Source organism: Carassius carassius, chromosome 12, assembly GCF_963082965.1.
Source record: "Carassius carassius chromosome 12, fCarCar2.1, whole genome shotgun sequence".
NCBI lineage: Eukaryota > Metazoa > Chordata > Actinopteri > Cypriniformes > Cyprinidae > Carassius > Carassius carassius.
Genome location: NC_081766.1, coordinates 12,361,713 through 12,386,646, shown reverse-complemented (window position 1 = coordinate 12,386,646; position 24,934 = coordinate 12,361,713). Strand labels below are relative to the sequence as shown.

Here is a 24,934-nt window from a genome sequence, read left to right as displayed (position 1 = left end):
TTTCAAGGTTAAAAAATGCAGTGTTGCCTAAAGATTTTTATTATTTTTTTAATTCACTGAGAGTACTGCATATTCAGAAGTGTAAGATTACATTCAAAAACTATGAAGAGAAAATAAAATATATTTTCTGGCCTGTTAATTAGTGTTTTGTTCTTAAAAACATAAGAATATTAATAAAGAATACATACATACATAAATATGTACTGTTTACATGTATCTATACACACAAAATCTCTCAGTTACTGCTCACATACCAGCACAGTGAGATTCAAACCCTTTTAACTTAGTAAATGATCCTTGAACTTAATTGAAACTTTTACAATGACCCTCACCTAAACACTCAGAGATCCAAATTGAGTTCCTTTTGTGGTACAGCTTTTAGTTGTGCAGCACCAAAGTTATGGATTTCTCTGCCACTGAACATTCACCAGCTGGATTCTATTTCCGTCTTTAAAGCTCAAACTGAAACTTATCTGTTTAGAATAGCTTCTAGTGATTCGACTGTTTGATTTGTACCCTATGGGCCCTATCATACACCCGGCGCAATGCAATGCGATATAATTGAAAATTTTATCACAATTAGGATACAGATCATAGAAACTTGTTGCATGTCTTGCAACCTAAAAAAAAAAACATTTCAAGCCCTCATGCAATAGTGATAATTGCACTTAAGACTTTAAATATTTCTAAATTAGCTGTTAGATAAGAGTGCTAATCACTACAGAGTGCTACTGTTTGAGGTCAATGATTTCAGCTGATTATTTTGAGTTCATATCCTCTTAACAGAAGCTGAGACTATGAGACCACAATTACACTCCAGAGCACATTTGCATTGTGCATTTTTATCTGCTTGACAGTCTTTTACAACCAAAAGCCCTTATCTGGCTGTTTGCTGAACATAAGATGGCAGTATCAGAGGCCGTCAGTACTTAGAAGGGCAAAATGTAGTATTTTGCCTTCTGAGAACATATTTCCAAAAATATGTCATGCCCCTGAGCCAAGTGCCTGGGTGTATAATTAATAATTAGCAAGATTTCAGCTTGGCAAGCCTTTTCTGAATAGCTCAAATCCTAGATCCCAGAAGGTACTGTGATCGCTTCCTCCAGCTTTGTCATTGAACATTGCATGTCCTTTCTATGGAAAATGAGCCCCGTCTTTGTTCAGGAATTTAGCAATTGATTCAAAGTCTTTAGAAATCCACACATACTTTAGTTGGTTCTCAAATGAGAGAGAAATTATCAAAACCTAACTAGTCATATACTTTACATAAATAAGCTGACTTTCAAAGGGGGAATCTGTGAAGCTGCTATATATTTTGTTTGTCCCCTTTCCTTGAACGAGTCATAAATATGACCCAACAGAAACCCTGGGCAGTTTTGATGGCCGCAGTGAAATTATACCCCACTAAACTGGCTTTCATGTCCATGCTGAGAATTCAGAGCAGGGTTCCAGTGTAATTGGAGTTTGGGCCAAGCGGCTTGAAGGCTTGTTACTGGCTCAGCCTTATCATTCTGTGGCCGCTCCAAAGCCTGGCGTTTAACTGGGCCACATGCACCCCTCTCCACTGCCAGCTGGAGAGATATCTTAGCAGAAGGCCTATAGCAGAAACTGATTTTGATGGAAAGCTCCAAAGTACTGACCATCAGTTCTGAATTAAGTCTAAAAGACACATTTAATACAAAGAGCTAAAAGAGAAAAGGGAGACAGACAGAACATAAAAATAATTTTCAGCTGATTCAGTCAGAATGGAGGTACAGTACAAATGCTTCAGAGATTACAAAGAACACCAGGAATGCCAGTCAATCATTGTTCATATAGTCCTTGTACTGACAGACATTCCAGGACATTGTGCTATTGAACATGCCCATCCAATAATGACAAAAAGAAAACTGACATTTTTTTCATATCCTCAGACTTTTCTTAAGGCTAGACCTGGAAGAACCTGTAACTAGTGCATCAGAGCAGCACAATCCCATTCTCTTATTTAGTGTTGGAAAACAAAACCTTTGAGCCAGATCTCCAGAGGCCGTGACTGCATGATCAATACAGCTACAACAGCAGGAGCCGTTACTGCTGGGATGTTTACAGTGGTGACCTACTTCCTCAAGGTACAAGCGATTTACTGGATATATGCTTCAGCCATTTCAACAGGCAAGTTGACCAAAGCACCTTAAAGTGGTTGTATGGCAAAATCATAGCGATATACTGAGCAGTCTGAGTGGCCTAATAAAAAAAATAAAACAGTCAGTCAAAATACAGTTAATTCCATGCCAATATTTGATTTACTTTACAAACTCAGTAACATTAACATTTACAGCTGCTGTAAAACAAAACATCATGTGCTCAAAACTTACAATAGAGTCTCATAACAGTGACAGCAAATTTGAACTGCAGCATTTACACTCTTACAACATCTACTGTTAACATCTTAGTTAGGATGCTGAGCCATTAAAATTTTCATCAGTTTCATTATGCTGCTCCTAAAGTCCTCATAATTTATGAGCAGCCCACTTACTAGTGGAAGTCGCTGAATATTGTCTTTAAATCGAATTAATAGAAGTAATTCATCTGTGGCTGACATTAACTACCCCTGACAATGAGTATACAGAACACTTGAGATTTCAACACTTTTCCCTCGGCTTTGGGATTTGGCTGATGAAACAGGACAATAACAGTGAAGAAAAACCTGCCAGGGGTAAACAAGGATTGTAAACACGGACAAATTGTTCTGCTGTAAACTGTTTAAATGGAACCAAATGTCAATTCAGTGCAGTTTTCACTGCAACAATCAATATGCATCATAGAACTGAACAAACACTACAACACTAGAAGACAACAGAAGATCTTTTTTTTTAATAACAATTCGATCAAATTTGCAGTCAAGTTCAACACCGCATCTTCTGTCTTCTAAGTGTAAAAACCATCTATTAAATACATGGAGGTCCAATTGCTAAAGTTTTCAAGCAACTATCTTCCTATTGTCATAAACATGATAATGCAGCCATCTTTTCACCATTTTAACAAATTTGAATGTTGCTTTTTGTTTTGGGTTCAACTACAGATCAAGAAACTTGACTTACTGACTTTGTCATATGCACTTAAACTTACATTCTCACACATACTTCCCCAGGACTAGTGGTCGACCGATATATCACCAGGACTGATATATCGCCAGGACCGATATATCGGCTGATATTTGGCATTTTACAAATATCGGCATTGGGCGAAATTTTTTTTTGCTTGGCCGATGTGTTTGAGGCTTTTATTTTGACAGCACCAGAGCACATAGTGCTTACACATTATCCCTCTTGTTTACTGTCGTTGTTAACAGTTCTGTTTAATATGGATAGAAGTCTGTCTAATAATCTGATAGAACGGTTAAACAAAGGTATAAATGTATACAGAAAGTATTATAACGATTGCTTATATATTATTAGTAAAAGAAAGGCAAACATTATAATACTTTCTCATTTGCCGTCAGCATTAAGCAATTATGCGTTTATATCATTTAAACAAGTCTTTGAATGACTAATGAACATTTCATTTCACATACCTTGCAAACTTAGTCTAATCCAGCTGTGAGATCTTGTGAAGTGTGCATTTTTATCAAGTATGATCACATGTTCTTTGTTTGACGGTCAGTCCGTGTGAATTAAATGCTTTTAACCAGTGGTTTTCAACCTGTGGGACGCGGTGGTATTGCATGTGGGCCGCCAATTACTATTCAAATAAATTATAATATTGTTAATATATGTACAAATGTCTAAGTCATAACATAATAACATTATTTCATATATATAATTAAATAACAAAAAATAAATATTAAACTGTAACTATGCTTCCACTATCCGAGCTCACTGATTGGTTTAAGAATAAACCGCCAATTTATCTTAGATATTTTTGCTGCATATGCTACAAAACAACAAATTCAGACATGCATAAATGGCTGTCAACAGGGTCACTCAAAAGAACAAATGCAGATGTTTCTCCATCTACAAGTAAGCCTGACTCTGAAAAAACTCAAAATAAATCTAAAAGAAAATACAGCAGTGACTATCTAGCGCTAGGCTTCACATGTGTGGAAGCGGAGAACAAGCAGCTACCACTCTGCGTTGTTTGCTCAGAACTCTTATCAAATGAAGCTCTGAAACCGAGCAAACTACAACGGCACTTGGAGACTTAACATAGTAAATATGTGTCTAAGCCTATTGAGTTTTTTGAGAACAAACTGAAAGAGTACGAAAGCAGGAAAAAAAAACTATTGAAACTGCGTTTTCTGGCAACGACAACAGTAAAGCCGTGGAGGCATCTTATCGTGTAGCAAAGCTCATCGCAAAGGCTGGAAAACTGCACAAAATTGGTGAAAATAAGATTTTACCTGCCGCAAAAGAATTGGTTGGCGTGATGTGTGGAGAAAAGGCCCGCAAGCAGTTAAATCTGATTTCACTTTCAGATAATACAGTTGAGAGAAGAATAAATGAAATGGCAGATGACATAACTCAGAATTTGGTTAAAAACATTAGAGAGAGTCCTTTTTATGCCCTACAGTTGGATGAATCGACAGATATAGCAAACCTTTCCAACCTCATTGCTTATGTACGCTATGTACGTACATAACGGAGAATTACAAGAGGATTTCCTTTTCTGTAAATCGCTGGCGACTCAATCAACTGCCGATGGCATATTTGATCTTTTGAATGCATTTATTGTTTCAAATGGAATAGATTGGTCTAAATGCGTGGGTCTGAGTACAGACGGGGCAAGAGCGATGGTGGGGCATCAAAACGGAGTCGTTGCGCGCGTGAGATCAGTTGCACTGCTCATGAGCTCCGTCCACTGCAGTTTACATCGCGAAGCACTAGCTACCAAGAAGATGCCGACAGATCTCAGATGTGTCTTGGATGAAGCTGTTAAAATAGTCAATTTCATAAAGACTAGGCCCCTTCAGACATGTTTGTTTGACAAGTATGTTTATTTTACACATTTATTTTTTAATCCATTGTCAAATGAATTTAAATTGTTTTAATTATATATATATTTTAAAAAATATATATAGGTATCGGCATCAGCTGTCAAAAAAAAAATATCGGTCGACCACTACCCAGGACACCACTTCACTACAAAGAAAACAAAAGAAGAAATTTAACAAAAAAACAACAAAATTAACAACAACAGTGTAAATAAAACTGGAAAAAAGTCCAACAAACCAGCCATATTAATTCATGTTGTAGTATATGCTAGTATATATCTAGTATATGCTAGTATATATTTATTTATTTACTGTATATTGTAAACACCAAATACAAAAACTACAATAATCCAGTAAATATTATATATAAAAACATAAATATTCTTTTCAGCATTCTTTGCTTTATCTAAGGTTGATCTTTTTTTTACTGAGCATGATGTAAAAGAACACAATAGGAACCAGTAGGCAATTTAACAGAGCCAAATTTATCAAGTATCCCGCTTTCTCTCGTTCTCTTTCTCTGTTCCTAAAAACAGCCTGGATGTAGCACAGAAAACTTGAAAAGACCTTCTTTCAGAAAGGAATTTGCCAGAGCTTAAGGATTACATTGCTCTTTTTAAAAATCAATTACTGTGCTATGCAGTTGTTCTATGGTAGAGCTCAATCTCTCTCGTTCATTACACTGTCCTTCATTCTTGAAAGGGGAAATGGAAACTCTCACTATTACAGCAGTAAACGGATGACCTTGTGATCGCAGCTTAAACAAAAATCTGTAGAAACTTGTTTTATTTTATTACAAGTGACAAATGTGGACGATGGCTTTTTTTCTTATTTACATAATGCACAAAATCCATTTGTCATGAATCAAATGTGACATGTGATGCCACTGGCAGGTATTCTGTGAGATGGTGGTCCACCAGTCTAATGTCACTGTGGGGGGACTGACTCATCAGAGACATTCTCATGGCTCTTCTCAAATTTAGGTGCCCATGTTTCACAACTCAGACATTCGTAGGCGATGTTAGCCATTCGGTTTAGCAATTCTTCTCAGATTATGCAACTTTTATTTTTTTATCAAATGTAAACTCATGTCCCCGTCACATTTTCATGGTTAAATAAACATTACTCACATTATCAGAACAAGAATATATATATATATGTATATATATATATGTATATATATATATATATAAATATATATATATATATATATATATAAAATATTTTTACATTAACGATATAATCAATATATTATTTAAAGCCATGTATGAACCTCATCAACTTTGTTTTTTGAGCAGCAAATCAGAATATTAGAATGATTTCTGAAGGATCATGTGACACTGAAGACTGAAGTAATGATGCAAAAAAAAATCAGCTTTAAAATCACAGGAATAAATTACATTTTAAAATATATTCAAATAGAAAGCAGTTTCACAATATTTCTGCTTTTGCTGTATTTTGGTGAGCAAAGAGAATTCTTTACAAATATTCAAAATCTTACTGTTCAAAAACTTGACTGGTAGTGTATATATACATCTACAAAACTCACAAAATACCAAAACACATTGATGGGTAACAAAGGTTAAAGTTTTTACCACTGATGTTAGCTTTTGTGCCTGCAGGAATACTGAATAGAAAACTTTTTCAGATTTGCATACCCACCAAATCTATGAATTCAGCTAAACTTGAACCTGTGTTAAAAATAATAATAATGATAGTCAGTAAGGTACTTCTGCCAAGAGCTTGATGCCAATGAGATTCATCATCATATTCTTAGAGCTTGAAACATTTTGAAATGAGATCTGGAGTCTCCAGTTGGCAGGAACATGACATTAGCGACAGGCTGCGAGACCTCGTATTGATCTCACCGGTGTCTACTGGTTAAACCAGATAGGATGAGAGGTCACTTATCCTGTTAGTGCAATAATAGCCATCAGTTTAAGCTTATTGTATTAAACAGGCCTTGGTCTAATCCAATATGTGTGCATCAAATCCTTTGATCTCTTTTAGGACATACCCCTGATTTCCCAGACCTAGCTTTCCTAACATAATCCAGAGAAAACTACACAAACATAATGCATGAATAAACAGAGCTAATAAATAATCAAACACATCAGAATAAATCAACAGAAACTGACACAACTGAAATGTCTAATTAAATCAATGGAAAATAAATTAATAAAAAATAAAAACTAATAACACTGACATTCTGTTCTCCATTTCTGAGGTTTCATATTATTAACGGCTTCATTGAGAGGGGTTTATGAGGAGTGAAATGAAACCATTGCAACCACATCTGCATTTTAAATTTAGCCACATATCCATCCTATAAAAAACATTCAACACTCTCTGCTCAAAGCTTTCCATCACAGGGACAATGGCAAAATAAATAATTAAATAAAACAACAATTTTGTAATCCCCTTCCAGATGACAATATTAGTCTTCTGTTTTGTCATTTATCATTTGGAAAAGCTCGCTGCCTGTCTAGTTAAGGGACCAACATCTTAATGGCTTCCCGAGTGTTATGGCGGGGATGGATGCAATTTTCTCTTCCTGCCTTGCTGTCTTAGCTCCTTGAATTCACATTTGGCATTCATCGATTCTGTCTACAATATTCTCTCAGACACTGAACCCATGTGATAATCTTAAAGGGCACCTATTATGCAAAATTCACTTTTACATGGTGTTTGACCATAAATGTGTGTTGGCAGTGTGTGAGCAAAACCACCCTAGAATGATAAAAATCCACCCAGTGTTTTTTTTACAATCTCAATAATTCATAAGCACTGTCTCAGAACGCCCTGTTCTAAGATTGCTCTCACTGTGATGTAGAATTGCGCTAAGCCCCACCGACGTGGTTTGATTGACAATCTGGTTTTGGCATAGACCCCGCCCTCGGTGATCTGTACACCAGCCGGTAATGTCTCCTAAGAAACATAAGTGTTCTGTTGTGGGATGTAATAATGAACATAGTAGTTTTCACTTACTTCCGATATCAGAGCCACTGAAAACGCAGTGGATGGATTTTATTTACGAAGGAAAGGCGCCACTCAAAATTCCAAAATACGTTTATGTTTGTGCGAATCATTTTTTGACTGACTGTTTTGAGAACGAGGGTCAATTCAAAGCAGGTCTTGCTTCAAAGTTAATCCTCAAGCGTGGATCGTTGCCTACTGTTCGCGATCCAACGTCACCTCCAGAAGAAGTAAGTGTATTTAATGTTTTTTAAAGATATTGTATTAAAAACTGTGTATGTTTTCTGTAAAGACAAGACATCAAAATTGCTATGTTTATACATCCAGCACATCGACACGAAGCTGTAGAACGAGGGATATTTGCGTGCAGACAGAAACATCACAGCTATGCAGTGTTGGTACACAACTGTCAATGAGGACGCTTCAAACACAACACAGGAGTATCAGTATGTTTATGTTTTTAACTATATTTATATTATATAGTATACAATATAATATTATATAATTGTATTAACTAATTGTATTTTTATATGCACATTTCGAAATTCATTTTCTGTAAAGTTGCTTTAAAACAATGGATTGTGAAAAGTACTATACAAATAAATTTGAATTGAATTTAATAGCCACGATAGAGAAAGTTAATCTTTGCTGAAACTTTGCTGAATTATATATTCCAGGTGTCCAGACAGAGACAACATTTTCAAGTTTTGATGTTAGCACAAAATTAGTTTCTCATACAGCTGTTGCGTCTTCCACACCCCTCAAGACTTCATCAAAGAGACCTTGTCTGGAACTTGAGGAAGATGAAGATATCCAACAGGAATGCTCTTCAATACTAACAGCACAAGAGACTGATGTCACATTTAATCCTGCAGAGGCAGACACATCAATAACAGAGCCAAAATACTTGTCGTAAGTTTATATTATATTTTAGAATAATGTTTGTTTTAATTATAGCATATCTAATTTTTATGTAGTGCTTCTGTAAATTAATGGGTTTTTTTTTCAGAGCTCAAGAATCCAGCCCTATTCAAAAAATGTGTACATATATATTGTCTATGAGACCTGCATCATGGAACTGTTTGAGGTGTGCCCGGTATGTCATAGAAGCTGCCATATAAGATCACAAAGGATTGGAACATTTCTACGTGTTGAACAACGGAAATGGAACAGTCAGCCGATTTTAGGCAGTGATCCAGCTGGAAACCTTCACCTTTCTGCTGCTGTGTATCTCAGTGGTGCTTCATTTTTGACAATTGAAAAGGTATTTGTAAATGAAATAATTAATAGCTTTGCAGTTACATGAGACTAAACATTTATAATGTAAAAAATGTTATGTTTATTCATTTATAAATGTACTGTTTACCAACTTTTCTCTATGTGTTGTCAGATATTTGCAGCTATGAAGTTACATCTTTTCGAGTATGACACCTTTTGTCGTCATGCACGAATGTGCATTGAGCCTGCTATTGTTTACAAATGGAGAAACTGGCAGGATGAGATGCTACAGCTGTTGGCTCAAAGGGAAAAGGTCATTGTTGGAGGAGATATGAGGGCTGACTCACCAGGTACATTGTGGGACAAATTTACATTGTTTTTAAATTTGAAAAAGGAAAAAAATATATAGAATTTTATCTTATAGACAAGGCACATTGTGTAATAAGAGATTATGTATTTTTGTTTTTGAAGGGCACTCTGTCAAATATGGCAGTTACACAGTGATGGACCTGGAGACAAACACCGTTGTTGATGTACAACTCGTCCAGGTAAATGATATTTGAATGAATATTTTATTTTAAACGCAAAAAAATAATTATATTTTAATCACTTGTCAGAGTAATGAAGTGGGAGGAAGTTACCACATGGAAAAGGAAGGTTTGAAGAGAGGTCTTGACTTTTTGGATGCTCGTGGAGTGACTCTGGAATGCATTGTGACTGACCGACATCCGCAAATACAAAAATTTCTCAGGGAACGCAATGTCAACCAATTCTATGATGTCTTGCACGTAGAGAAAGGTAAATAACCTTACTACCATCATATAATTTTTACAGACTAATAATTGCGATGAAACTGTATTAGCGGATGATTATGTGTTAGCGGATCATTTATATATATATATATATATATATAAACACCACCATTACATTATAATGTATGTAATGACACATTGCTCTACTTATTGTGTGTTGTCATGTTTGTATTTAATTGCAATCTCCAGGAATTTCAAAGCAGCTGGAAAAATTGTGCAAGTTGAAGGGTTGTGAGAAAATACGTAAATGGTTGCATAGTATAAAAAACCACATCTATTGGACTGCTGCATCATCAAGCAGTGGACCTGAAAGAGTGAATGGACGTCTAAATGGGCTAAATGGACGTCTATGCTAAACCATATGCAAAATAAGCACACACATGAAGACAGCAATTCTCCAGCATGTCTACATGGAACAAGGAGAAGTCGAGACACAAAAAAGTGGCTAGCTGCTGGTATGTAGACTAAAGAAGCAATAGTTACTTTTAAAAAATGTATGCAGATCATATAGCTTGCCTTTTTTTATTTAAAATTACATATCATAATAAAGTAACACTTCCAATAATTTAGGAACACTGCCATATTTCAAGTTGGAGAGAGTTCTCTCCAACAAGGGAATTGTGAAGGATGTTGCCAAGCTAAGTCCGCACTTCCAGACTTCTTCTATCGAGCTTTTCCACAGTGTAATACTACGGTTTACACCAAAAAATGTGGTTTTTCCATTTCTGGGAATGTTGTGCAGGTAATGTTATTGTTGTAAAAATAAATGTACTTTTACATACACTGTAGACATTGTATGTTGAAAATGTATTTATTGCTTACAGACTATACCTGGCTGCACTACATTACAATGAGAATGCCGGGCGTCCTCAAGCCACAACAGTAGCTGGTCGACCGGTGTTCAAAGTGACCTTTCCAAAGGCCAAGAATGGAGAATACCGGGTCAGAGAAGTTAAGACACAAGCAACATTCAGCATGTATAAAATGAGTTTATTTAACAAATTTACTACAAATATACATATCTTTTTTGCAACTGTTACCTCGCATAAATATAATTTCATTTGTACTTAGCAAACGTTATCACAGTATTTGTGTTTGTAGTTTAAAAAAATTACGCAAACGTTATCACAGTGTGTGTGTGTGTGTGTGTTGCACATCCATAATTGCAAAGGGGACGCGATTAAAACTCTATAAGTACATAAATGTATCAAATAACCATTCAGAGACGTCCTGCTCCATTCTCAATTGTGTTTCTTCTGCCGGAGTCTCTTCATCATCTGGGTCTGATTCCGGTTCAAACATGTACGGCTGAATGCCATACAAAACAGCGGGCCTCTCACTCTCAGCCATTCTGCTTCTACCGACTGTTTATTGCCATAGGTATGCAAGTTACGCCCTCATCCAAAGGCAGGGTGGGGATATGCAGCTCATTTATATTTAAGGTGGTACACACCAAAACAGCTATTTTTAAACATTTTCAAATGGTTATAATAAATTCACTGTGGGGTATTTTGTGCTGAAACTTCACAAATACATTCTGGGGACACCCAAGACCAATATTACTGTACACCTTGTAAAAAGGGCCATAATAGGTGCCCTTTAATACTGCTGCCCCATTAACTATCATATTTTGAGGATTCACTGAGAGTCCAAACAGGCCGGCAGTGAATAAAAAAAAACCTGTCTTAAATACACACCACAGAACAGTGTTGTTATTGTTAACAAAAACTAGAATCATTAAAAACATCTTGGTTACGTATGTAACCTTGGTTCCCTGAATAGGGAACGAGATGCTGCGGTGACGTCACCACTATGGGAACACCTTCGGTGTGACGAATGTCTGAAGCCCTATACCATCCCGCCAATCCTATTGGCCAAATAGCGCGTGGCACCGCCCATGCATGCGTACGCATATATATACCTGGTGCCGCGCGCCATTTAACTCAGATTTCATGACTGAAGAAGAAGAATGCTATCAAGGTATGGCACGGCCAGGACCGCAGCATCTCGTTCCCTATTCAGGGAACCAAGGTTACATACGTAACCGAGATGTTCCCTTTCATAGGTCACTTCAATGCTGCGGTGACGTCACCACTATGGGAATGCTATACCATAACCCCTGACGTACCTGATAGCTGGGATCCAAGGAAGCATCTGCTCAAGCGGAGAGAACCCGGGAGCCAGGAGCCATCCTCACATCCAGACTGTAAGACTTGATAAAAGTGCTCGGTGAGGACCAGCCTGCCGCAGCACAGATATCATCCATAGAAGATCCACTGAGAAAGGCTTGAGAAGAAGCCACTGCTCTCGTGGAATGGGCTTTAACTCCTAAGGGCGAAGCGAGCCCCTGCGCCTCATAGGCTAAGGATATTGCCTCCACCAGCCAATGGGACATGCGCTGTTTTGTAACTGCATGGCCTTTATTCTTATGTCCAAAACAGACAAACAGCTGGTCAGAATCACGCCATGGGGCAGTACGATCCACATAAGTATTTAAAGCTCTCACAGGGCAAAGACTTAGATCTCCAGACTCTGCCACAGCAGGGGATAAAGCCTCCAGGACCACCTGCTGAAAGCGAAAGGGATTAGATGCGACCTTAGGGACATAATTAGGCCTAGATCGCAACACCTGGTGCAAACTCCATGCACGAGGGTGAGACAGAGAGAGCCTGTAAATCCCCAACTCTCTTGAGGGAGGATAAAGCCATAAGAAGAAGTGTCTTCAGAGTCAGGATTTTATCCGATACAGTTTCCAAGGGCTCAAACGGATGCCCTGACAAACCATGCAACACAATGGATAAATCCCATGAAGGAACTCGCACAGGGCGGAAAGGTCTCAGCCGCCGCGCACCCTGTATGAAACGAGAAACCAGTGGATGACGGCCCACTGAAACACCACCTATATATTCGTGGTAAGCTGAAATGGCTGCCACATAAACCTTCAGGGTGGCTGGTGTCACTCCATCCGAAAAACGGTCCTGAAGGAACTCCAGTACTGAAGCCACTGGGCAGTAAACTGGATCCATATTATGAGTTTCGCACCAGGTCGTAAACAGTCTCCACTTGAAAGCATATAAGCATCTCGTAGAAACTGCTCTAGAGTTCAGTATAGTCTCGGTGGTTTCAACAGAAAGACCGGGACATAGTAACTCACTCCGCTCAGAGGCCACGCCCACAGTTTCCACAGATCTGGCCTCGGGTGCCAAATCAGTCCCTGTGCTTGCGATAATAAATCCTGTCTGAGGGGAATCTCCCATGGAGAGCCCGCTAACAGATTGATCAGATCCGCAAACCACGGCTGTGTGTGCCACCGCGGAGCCACCAGCAGCAGCTGTTCCACTCTGTTCAGCCGTATTCTGCATAATACCGCTGGGATCAGACGAATTGGGGGAAACGCTGGGCCTGGGCCAGTTGTGAGCTAACGCATCCAAGCCCAGGGGCGATAGAGGGCATAGGGAGAACCATAGCGGGCAATGCGTAGTCGTGCTCGACGCGAATAAATCCACTTTCGCTTGCCCGAAAATCCGCCATAGGTGATTCACCGTCTGGGGGTGCAATCTCCCCCCTGCATTCCCCCTGCTCCAGAATCTGTCTGGATAGTAAATCCGCTCCGAAGTTCAGTCGTCCGGGGATATGAACAGCCCGGATCGACAGAAATTTGTTGTGAGACCAAAGAAGAATACGTCTCGCCAGCCTGCACAGGGGGCGAGAGCGTAATCCTCCCTGATGATTCAGGTACGACACGACCGCTGTGTTGTCTGATCTGAGCAGCACATGACGGCCGATCAGCAGACTCGAAAAATACTGGAGAGCCAGAAAAACCACCAGTAATTCCAATTTGTTTATGTGCCAGCTGCGTTGTGCCTCTGTCCACACTCCGTGGGCTGGGCGCCCCTGACAAACAGCTCCCCAATCGGTCAAAGACGCATCTGTCGTGACAGTCTCTCGGGAAGCACAGATCCTCAGCCGAACCCCGGTACGGAGAAATCCGGCTGACATCCACAGTTTTAACGACATCACACACCTCCGTGTCACCGAAATCGTTCGATGCCGAAGACAACGGGGTGAAATATTCCGTCGTTTCGTCCACCACTGAAACGGGCGCATGTGAAGTAATCCCAGATGAATTACGGGAAGAGCCGCCGCCATTAGACCTAAAAGTTTGAGGCACAATCTCACTGTCACTGCGTGACCCGCTCTGAAGCGCCGCACGCATGACGCAATCGACTGGGCGTGCGGGAGAGAAAGCTTCGCTGTCATCGCGCGAGAGTCCAATTCTATTCCCAGAAAGGTAATCTGTTGAGAGGGGATTAACACACTTTTCTGGAAATTCGTGCGTAAGCCCAGGCTGTGTAAATGATTCAGCACAAAATCCCGATGAGAGTGTGCTTGAGTCTGCGATTGCGCTAACACCAGCCAATCGTCCAAATAGTTCAAAACACGGACGCCCTGGAGCCGCAACGGGGCCAGAGCTACGTCCATGCATTTTGAAAAAGTACGGGGAGCTAGAGCTAAGCTAAAGGGAAGAACGCGGTACTGATACGCTTTGCCCTCTAAAGCGAATCTGAGGAACTTCCTGTGTCTCTTGATGATCTGAATATGAAAGTATGCATCCTTCAGATCGATCGTGACAAACCAGTCGTTTGGTTGAATCTGAGACAAAATAGACTTTACCTTCAACATCTTGAATTTGCTCGGCCTGAGTGCAAGATTCAGACGGCGTAAATCCAGAATGGGTCGTAATCCGCCGTCTTTTTTTGGTACCACAAAATAACGGCTGTAAAACCCTGACTCCATCTGAGAGGGGTGTACTTCTTCTATAGCCCCTTTGTTCAGTAGAGCTGACATCTCCCGTCGCAGCACTGCTACAGTCCTTGGAAAAAGGGGCGTCCATGAGAAAAGATTTATCCTTCTCCTTGATGTCGGTGAGATTAAGCCAGAGGTGGCGCTCAACCGTGTTCAAACCGGCCATGGAACGGCCCACTGCTCGAGCAGTATGTTTGGTAGCACGAAGCGCCAAATCCGTTGCCCGCCGTAATTCCTTTACCACCTCAGGTGTAATACCCTCCCCTTCATCTAATCCTTTTAACAGCTCCGCTTGGTAGGCCTGAAGGACCGCCATAGAATGGAGCGAAGCAGCCGCCTGGCCAGCGGCCATGTAGGATTTCCCCACTAAACTGGACGTGACTCGACACGCCTTAGTGGGAAGAAGGGGGCGAGACTTCCACGCCGCGGCCGAATTAGGCGTGAGGTGCTCGGCGAGAGTCTCTTCCACCGGCAGTATCGTTGCATAGCCATGGTTTGCCATGTCAGAAATGGTGGCGAAATCCGCAGCCGCAGCGTTCGTAATCCGTGCCGAGAACGGCTGTTTCCAGGACCTCGAAACCTCCTGGTGGAGGTCCGGGAAAAAAGGTAAAGGCCTCCGGGGCTGTGCAGGTGTCCGACTGGTTAGAAAACGGTAATCCAGCTTCGAAGAAGGTTGGGCCTCGGCCTTCTCAACCTCCCATTCCAGCCCCAATGTACCCACCGCACGAGAAACCACGTCCAACAGCTCACTGTAGGAGGGGGAAACACGCCTCTCCTGTCCACTAGGAGGGAGAGGGCTAGTGTCGGCCGCGAAGTCCTCAGACCCCGAGGCCGCGGTGGATAAAACGTCGTCATCATGGCGTCCACAACCGAAGGAGATGGCACTACATGCCTCTGGTGTGGGCCGTAAATCCTCACAGGAAAAGACGACAGGCTCGATAAAAGTTTTCCTCTGCACTAGGGTAGGGGAGAGCGAGCGATGTGGAGAATATTCCAGCGCTGAGCTGTCCTCAAAATCCATGTCGCACGTGTCACCCCAAGCTATCACCTCGTGCTGTGCCTCGGCAGTCGCAGAAGTGACATGGCGGGGGTTAGACACGGGGGCGACATCAGAAAAAACATCTACCCTCGAGCGCAGCACTCTGAGTCGCAGGCCATCGCAATGGGGGCATGAAGAAAGGCCGCTAAGCGCCGCCTGTGCGTGGTGCAAGCCTAAGCAAACTACGCACCTGTCATGAGTGTCCCCCTTCACGATGTACCTGGTACATGGCTCTTTACATTTCCTGAAACTCATCGCCTCCGCGGAGAGTAATACTGCTCGTGAAGATCGCTGGAGAACGCGAGATAATAGGGCACAGAAGATTTGCTAGATTCGCTTCGTTACTGAAGGAATGAAATCTGAGTTAAATGGCGCGCGGCACCAGGTATATATATGCGTACGCATTAATGGGCGGTGCCACGTGCTATTTGCCCAATAGGATTGGCGGGATGGTATAGGGCTTCAGACATTCGTCACACCGAAGGTGTTCCCATAGTGGTGACGTCACCGCAGCATTGAAGTGACCTATGAAAGGGAACTAAAAACCAACAAATGAAATCAAGCTGAAATGAAATATAAATGTTATGTTTTCTCCCTTGTTTCCTATGTGAAATATAAAGGTTTAAGCATTAAAATGAATAAAACTAAAAGTGAAATAAAAATAAACATTTAGATAAAATCTAAAAAGGAATATTAAAAACATTTTTAAAAACAGAAACACATAAAATTACTACAAATTAAATAAAAACTGAAAACATACAGATTAAAGCTTAATCAAAATATTAATAAATACTATAATAGCACATAAATAATAACATAGAGCAAGAAAACGACTTAATTTTAAAGCAGATTTCCCCCCAGAGCGCTTTTCCATCTTTGTGTTTTCCTTCTTTGATAACTTGCTGCATCACATAAGAAAATGACATGTCTAATAATAACATCAAATCAAATCAAAATTTATGTCTTGGTATTATCCACCTTAACCTTTTCAGGCCTCTTTGAGGACTCGAGAATAAAATTAGACTGATCATGCTAATTATGGCTGAATTATCAATGCTTTTCCATTTCAGTTTCCTCCACTTAAATATCAGAGATGTTGTTATCTCACTGAAAGCAATTAATTTCTGATGAGAAATACATAATGTGATGATATGAGCTAATCCTATTCTGTGATGAAAGTGCAGTAAACAGTGATAAATCAAGAGATGAAATTACTGGGCAAAATACCACTGAATATTTCATTCTTGCACTTAACAGCTGCAAAAAAAAAAGGAAAAAAAAAAGCGGCCTTGTACAATATAACCTGTTTTAAATGTACATACATTAAGGCTGCTGAACAACTGAGTACTGCTCAGCGGATAAAAATTTACCATTATGAAGTAATTTATGAAGGCATTCTTCTTGTAAGACAAGGAACATTAAGTGTCCTTCCACATATTCAGTGAGCATGTTGGTGGAAGCAAGCAGGCGCTGCAGGGAAGGTGACGGGCGGAGCCTGGACCCGGCAGGGGGATGCCAAAGAGCTATTTTTACCTTCTGCTAAGAGAACCCTACAGACCCTTGGGGTGCCCATCCAAAGACAAAAAATTATTAGAAAAACACTAAAAACACTGGTTTACATTTACTAGGGCACAAGAAATCCAGTAAAAACTGAATAATGGTCATAAATAATTCATGAAAGAGATCTAAGAAGCATTTTAAAACAAGGCTGTAATGGATGAATAAAAGTGCATTGTGTCTTTGCTAATGCTTTAAATGAACTTTATCTTGTAAAATTAAGAGTGGATGGAAAGTTGAACTGAGATTATTACAATTTTGCTTCTAAGTTTAATTATATATTACATTTTCTATAAGATTATACAACTGCTGCACAGTTAGAGAGGAAACTGCTGATGTTTAACTACTTCTTAGCAAGACTTCCTCTAGTCTAGACCTTCCTTCATTAAGGAGGTCTGGATAAGAACATCAATTAAAAAAGATAGATCAAATGCCAAGGGTGCCTGGAGGACTAACCATAAGGGACCGATCCAAGATTCTTTAAAGATGGTTTAACGGCAGTGTTTGAATCGAGTGTGACTTCCAAAAAGTTTTCCAAACTTAGTTTTCCAAAAAAAATGTAATTCAGAATTTAATTTAATTGAAAAAATATAAATAAATCAATTAGAAATAATATTAATATTTTTCCCTCCATTTAATTTTTGTTAGTGATTCATAACTGCTTTTCGATTTGAATAATTTAGCAGTAAAATCACTAACTAAAACGGAAGCAAATGAGATCATAACGCTTGTTAATATATTCATGTTTTATTATGATGAATAAGAACAAGCTGCATAATTTAATAAGTGTGAATTTTTGAAGTTCTTGAAGGGGAAACTGTGGGACATCAATTCAATTACTGCTTAAAGGTACCTGTAAAAAGACCATTTTAGAAATTTGTCTGCATACACATCATACACACATGACTGATTGTCGACTGAGATTGCCCTTACTGAAACATTTACTACAACATGTGCAGGAGCAGTGCAGCTTGAAACACCAAGAGAAAACACTGCTTGCCCTGGTGAAAGAAAATAGGCTGACAAAAAATACAAATATAAACATCTTCTCCTGCTACTAACAAAGCACGGAAAATGAAGCTGTAGCTGTCGCCTTGATACTATTCCTGAACTAGCAGACATTATTCTGCCTTTGTGCCAAACACAGTTTGTTTTATAAGCTCTTTTACAATGATTAACATACAGATCTCTGGTATTACTGTATTGTAAGATATTAACACATTGTGGTAGCCTGACAACACGACTAGCAAGCAACTGACTCAGGAGAGAAGAAGAGAAACTGCTTGAGTCATGTGCACAGTACTGTACAATGTTCATGAATATTGTGTGACGAGTCAGCTGCCTCCTCCCTGGTTATCATCGGCACCCCATCCTAAATTGCCGCCCTTCACCAGGCTCCCGACAGGAGTGGGTGTGTGAGAGAGGAGGGGCGCTGGATCAGCCAGTGCTGTTTAAAAGCCCAACGCGCTTCGAGAGACCGGTCTCTTCCCCGTGCATGCACACTGGTGCCCTCGTGGGTCCAGGAAGGGTGCGTTGAGGGACTCCCGCGCCACCAGAGACGTGAGCTGCCGGACCCACGATCTGGATTAGAACCGCACCCGTTTACACGCCCAACGGGCCAGGATGTCGGGCCGTCCATCCCCTGCAAGCGCTGCGGCCAACAAGAAGGATGCGGCCGCTAGAAGACGCCGCCGCCCCTTGTGCCACGGAACGAAGAGGGGAGAGCGTGCGTCCGCCGGACTCCGCCCCTTACCTGGACCATTCCTCCATGAACACTGCCCGACCCACACGAACCCGGCAGCATGACGAGGACACCAGTCTCCCTGTTGTTTTGGACAGTTTTCCCCTTTGGCCACCTTTATCCCGTTTTACTTTATTTTCTGTTAATAAAAGCCTCTCCGAGGCCTGACGACACGCCACTGTGTCTGTCGTTTGCTCTTCCCGCCACAATTGCCAGTGATCACATCTACACTACAAAGGTCTCTATCTTTCACTTCACTACTATTTCTTTTCATCAAGTAAAGAAATATATTTGATTAAGTGTAGACTATGCTTAACAAAACTAAACTAAAACTAAAAGCCCTGGACTATCAGCACCCTCTAAAATATCAGAAAAATGTAATTTAAAAGAACCATCTTAAAGAACTAGTTCACCAAAAATGAATATTCCAAATTAATAGAAATAAAGTCATAAGAGTGTGGAACAGCATGAGGGTGAGTAAATGAACTATCCCTTTAATCTTTGCATTTTCTGATCCTTCTCATCGTTTCCATGTCATGTTTCCGAAGGTCTTTTTGCCGAAGTGTTGGCTTTGCCCAAAATGAGGTCCCTGAGATGAGCTTTCCCATCTTGCTTGATGGAAACCTGAGGGAGAGATCGTTGCCAGCAGGCCAGAGAGAATGTCTGTCGCTCCTCATGGAGTCGATGTCAGTTTCCCATGAGCCAGAGCCTCTGCCACTTGAGCCAGCTGGCTGTTTCATTCGAGTACAGTCACAGACAGAATGCCACAGGGTACAGCATCCCAACACATCAGCTCTATGAGACGCTTAAATGTGTTACTGACTGAACTATTCACTTCGGCAGGTGCACTAGTCATATTTAGGACAGTGGGATCACTAGTGAAACTGCTTCTATTCTGAATTTATCAAATTCTAATTCAATCATCAGTGAAATTAAACTAAGTGAAAAGCTGAACTGAAAAATTAACAAATTTCTAAATAAGTATTTGATCTCCTCCTTCTACTTTAATGACAACAGTACTCAAACTGCCAGAATTTTATAAACTAATGTGAAATCTGAGGATCACATTATCCAGTATTCCTGAGAACAAGCTAAACAGCTTCTAGTTCAATGAAAGAAAGAATATCTGATCATCTGTCAATGTCACAAATTTGCCAACATTTAATTTAGTGATGCCCCAATATTAAAATTATGTCCAATACAGTAAGCAGTATCTATTTTCATGGCTTTCAATTATTAACCGATATATGACTAATATTTAAATTGTATACTATTTTGTATAAATGAATTAAAACTAAAAATCAATCATTTTAAAGTGAATTTACGCATCACAAAAAAAAGAGAAAAGAAAAGGATATTCATTTTGAGAATTGCTAAAGATTCTCCGGCAAAAGATTTGCCTCGTAATCTTTAATCAAAATGGAGCGAGGACAAGTCAACCTGTCACTCATATGAGATCGCAGTAATACATTTTTTTTCTGGTTTAAGAAGCCGTTCACTCCGTTTCATTATTGCAACTTCCAATCCATGGCCACTTCATTGTGTTTATTTCCTCTCAAAATGTTCCAATGTCTAACATTTATCAAAACATAAATGTTTACAAACATATTCAAGTGAAATTTGGTGTATGTGTATACTTTTGAACCCCATTGTAGGTAAATGATGAATTTATATTACCTTTAGCTATAATGTAAAAACGTTCTGTGTGTAATACCATGTTGTTGGCTATTTTTAATGCTTTAATTGCTTGTGAGTGATTATAACAAGAAAGCCTCCTGCCGTTTGTTTGGTGGCTGCCATGCTGACACAATTCCCCTCCAGGAAGACGGCACCAGTGAGTCATCATCAGCCATGAGCCACACCTGCCAGCTGGGATGCAATCTACCACAGAACCCAGGATTTCCCCGCAGGCCTCTGCCGCAATAAGATCCTTGTTCTACATGCACCTGGGACCGCCACAGAAAATCTTGCTGGAAATGTCTGCTCTTAATATGCCTCCATTACATTAGAGTCTCTCTAAGCTAACATCAACAGGTCAGCGCTCATAAGCAGGATGATGGAAAGGGTGCGCCAAATCCAATCAATGTTCATTTGTGAAATCTCTTTGGGCTAATAACGGCTCAATGCCATCTCAATCAAGACGATTTTTTAAAATGTTTACAGTTTTCTAATTGCCAAAGAGCAAGCGTTTGATGGCAAACATCAAATATGCATTACCAGTGGCATATTGAAGACTAAGCAGTACTGCAAACGACAAACTAAAATGTGGCTTTGAACTCGATAGGCTGGGATGGTCTCATGAACAGCCTGTTCCACACTTCAACAGCTAAAGCATCTGAAAACACAATATTCTTTGAAAACAGTGGTCGACACAGGGTGCTTTGTACTTCCAGCAGCTAGAAGACGGGAAGAAGGATGCAAAAAAGCTGGGAATACAGTAAAGCATTTTCATTTGAACCCTTCCTGTCAAAGTTCCAGTGAATGACAGAATCCACTTTGCCACACGGATGTGAGGCAGAATCTGATTTCATGAAGAGCCCCCTAAGACATTGATCCAATTCTCTCAGCATTTTGTGCCCTGAGTGTGAAAATAACAAGTTTTGAGATGGCCATCTTGGGTTTCTGTCATTACTCAAGAGGGTAGGCATAAAAAGTATGAAAACAGAGGAAGAGAGAGACCCCTGAGCAGGCTAGACAGCATTCGAGTCATATGACACAGCTCAACTCCCTCCAGAGCTCTGCTTTAAACTCATTAGAAGGATATGGGTGGCAAAGGCCCGCTGCTTGCAGGCATATCAAATAGCGCTGCTGCACATTCATTATGAAGGTTTGCCCTATTATGAGCTAAAAATTGCAGTGCAATGACATGGTAATTAATGAGATTTTTTTTTCTTTATGCAGATGGCGTATATTACTTCACTTCGAATGTACAGAGCTCTGACGTCCTGTTGCATAATAATCATACCTAGGAAGATGTGCCATAATGCAGTTCTGTCCCTTTTTCCATACATTTTATTCTATGGTGAACAAGTATAGACTGAGTAATGAGACAGTAAATTGGTACAGTCCTGTTAGTCATGCACACAGGTCATTTTCTTTGAACACGTCTCGCACTGCATAAGAGACTAATAATAAAGCGATTCGGCAGATGAAATATAAGAGCACTGAAGTACATGCTGATGTTAAATCCATTTTAACTCTCCAGTCAGCTCAGAAAACAGAGCGAGACATCGGCTTTTACAGTAATTGGAGTCTGCAGAGAATCCATTATGGTTCTGAGATGCCCACATGTCCCTTATAACACACCAGTCATCTTCTGCTTTCTAGATTTCAACTCTTCGGACCACTAATTGAGAGTTTTGAGCGCCTTCCATGTGTTACTGTCACTTTTCTTATTCATATTTTTATTTGCATAATTGAAAGATTGATTGCTGTAGTTATGCAAGGGATTTTGTTTTTACTTATATGAAGTTCCAACAGGGAAGCCTGATCGAAATCCTTGAAAAGAGCTTCCTTTTTAAGAAAATACCTGACCTTAAAAGCATAGTGAAAATTAGCCCATCGTTTACTCACCCTCAAGCCACCCTAGGTGTACAGTATATCACTTTCTTCTTTCAGACTACAACTGTGCAGACTATCTTTCAGAATACAATCAGAGCTATATTAAAAAAATGTCCTTGCTCTTTCAAGTTTTATAATGGCAATGAATGCTGGTCGAGATTTTGAAGCAAAATAAAGTACATCCATCCATCATAAAAAGTGCTCCACATGGCTCTGGGGAGTTAATATAGTCCTCCTGAAGTGAAGCAATTCATTTGTGTAAGAAAAATATCCATATTTAAAACTTTATAAACTAGCTTCCACAAACTGTGGAAGAGGTGTTCCAGTGGATGACGAAGGATGTAGGCATAGCATAAGCTCCGGTGAGAATATGCTAGTCTCACGAGAACCAAGTTTTGTTTACAGTAAAGGAAGACCAGTCTCCTCTTGGCTTATATCAAAATTTTTCTTTACAAATCCTCATGTTGTTCTTCTAATTTGTGACTGCTGTTTTGTTTTGCTCTCTCCTCTTTGCTTCCATGTACTTCATTTAGCGGAAGCTAGTTTATAAAGTTTAAAATATGGATGTTTTTCGTTGTAAAGTTGTAGTGTGTACTTGACCATAAGTTCTAGTTTCATGATAGGACACTATGTAAAAGTTTTGATTCTATTTTTAGTCAATTTGCAGCCTTAAAACAAATACTTTTCATATACTTTATGTGCAACACCTATAAGAACTTACCCAGACCAGGCGGTACCTCCGGACATGGTGGTAATGCCTTAGGGGTCGGCGGTGTCTGGTTGGCTTCTGGCTTGGTGCTGGGCAGAAGATGGTCAGCTGTGGCCAGGTAGCTTGCAAAGGTAGTGTTGGGCCTTCCACTGGAGAAATTATAGTAGTAGTGGTGGGGTCCACGTGAGCTGTTCACTCCACGGCCATTGTTGAAACGGCTGAAGATGTCAAAGCGCTGGCTGTAGACATCGAAGTAGAGGATCATCATGATGAGGAAGTGCACCAGGCAGAGCAACAGCACAGCCTTGCAGATCCGCTCCAGGGTCCGGCCCAACATCAGCCGGCTCATGGTCAAAGCCACACGGCACGCTCCGCTACACGCATCCGGTCAACGTCACCTCTCCGCGCCGCTGAACCCTCCTGGACTGCAATTTATGAATATCACCTACAAAACAAAAAAAAGGGGGAGTTACATTAGACTCCAGTCTATTTATGATTTCACTGTTGGGGTGAGACTAAACTTCAGGAGTCCATTAAGCCAAAAGACAAAGCGAAATTCCAAATGCAGAAATAGCTTTGAACAGTATGATAGGTTTAAATGCTCTCTATTGCAGCAGACAATTACTGTTTAACCAAACACTAATTACGTTAACACTATGTCAGAGTAGCTTGCCTATAGCTGTGCTAATACTGCAGTAGTACATGAGCTAATAATTTGTGTGTACTTGAATTCATTTATAGCATTTAAAATAGTAGTCCTCAACTGGTTTTACTTTAACACTCATATTCTACAATGGAGTGGCAGTGGCAAACCTACACGCTACCAAAAGGGTTCAAATGCCAAAATCTATAATGATGTCGATCCCATGTGCATTAGATGTCATCAGGCTCCAGCTACCCATGTCCATATGTTTTGGTCTTGCCCTTCACTATTTAATTTTTGGACGCAGATATTTGATTCTATTTCTGTTTGTACAGGGGTTCAATTTGATCCAACAGCATTTTGTGTTTTTGGTTTGTTCTGTTTATTTGTTCTTGGGTTTTTGTTTTTGTTTTTTTATAAAAAGAAAATTATACCATTTAAACTATTACTATTATTCCTTATCTGATTTTTTTTTATTTTAATTATTTTTTTTTTTCTTGTCAGTTGTACTTGACACTGTCTTGACACCCGATTTGTTACCTCTTGATTTTGTTATGTCACTGGAAAATCAATAAACCAATGTTTAAAAAAAAATGGTTCAAATGTACACTACTGTTCAAAAGTTTGGAGCTAGTAAAAATTTTATGTATTTTATTAATAAAATTATAAAATATATAAAAATAAATATTATATATGAGTAAGTAAGGGTGCTCTTAATTGATCAAAAGTGACAGTAAAGACATGTATAATGTTAAACAAATCATTTATATTTCACAGAAAATGTTGCTCTTTTACACTTTCTATTCATCAAAGAATCCTGACAAAATTTATTGCAGTTTCCAAAAAAAAAAAAAAAAGCTATTTTCAACACAAAATGAGCACAAAAATCTGCAACAGAATGTT

General features: G+C 39.7%; 1 protein-coding gene across 1 annotated transcript in view; it reads right to left on the bottom strand.

Moving 5' to 3' along the window:
- The window catches only part of LOC132154810 (beta-1,4-galactosyltransferase 2-like), a 123,526-nt gene that overhangs the window by 74,310 nt on the left and 24,282 nt on the right, over positions 1-24,934 (bottom strand). Inside the window, exon 2 of the mRNA XM_059563480.1 lies at positions 23,401-23,833. Within this exon, the coding sequence (XP_059419463.1) occupies positions 23,401-23,737 (337 nt within the window). The 5' untranslated portion in view covers positions 23,738-23,833. The remainder of the gene's footprint in view (positions 1-23,400; positions 23,834-24,934) is intronic.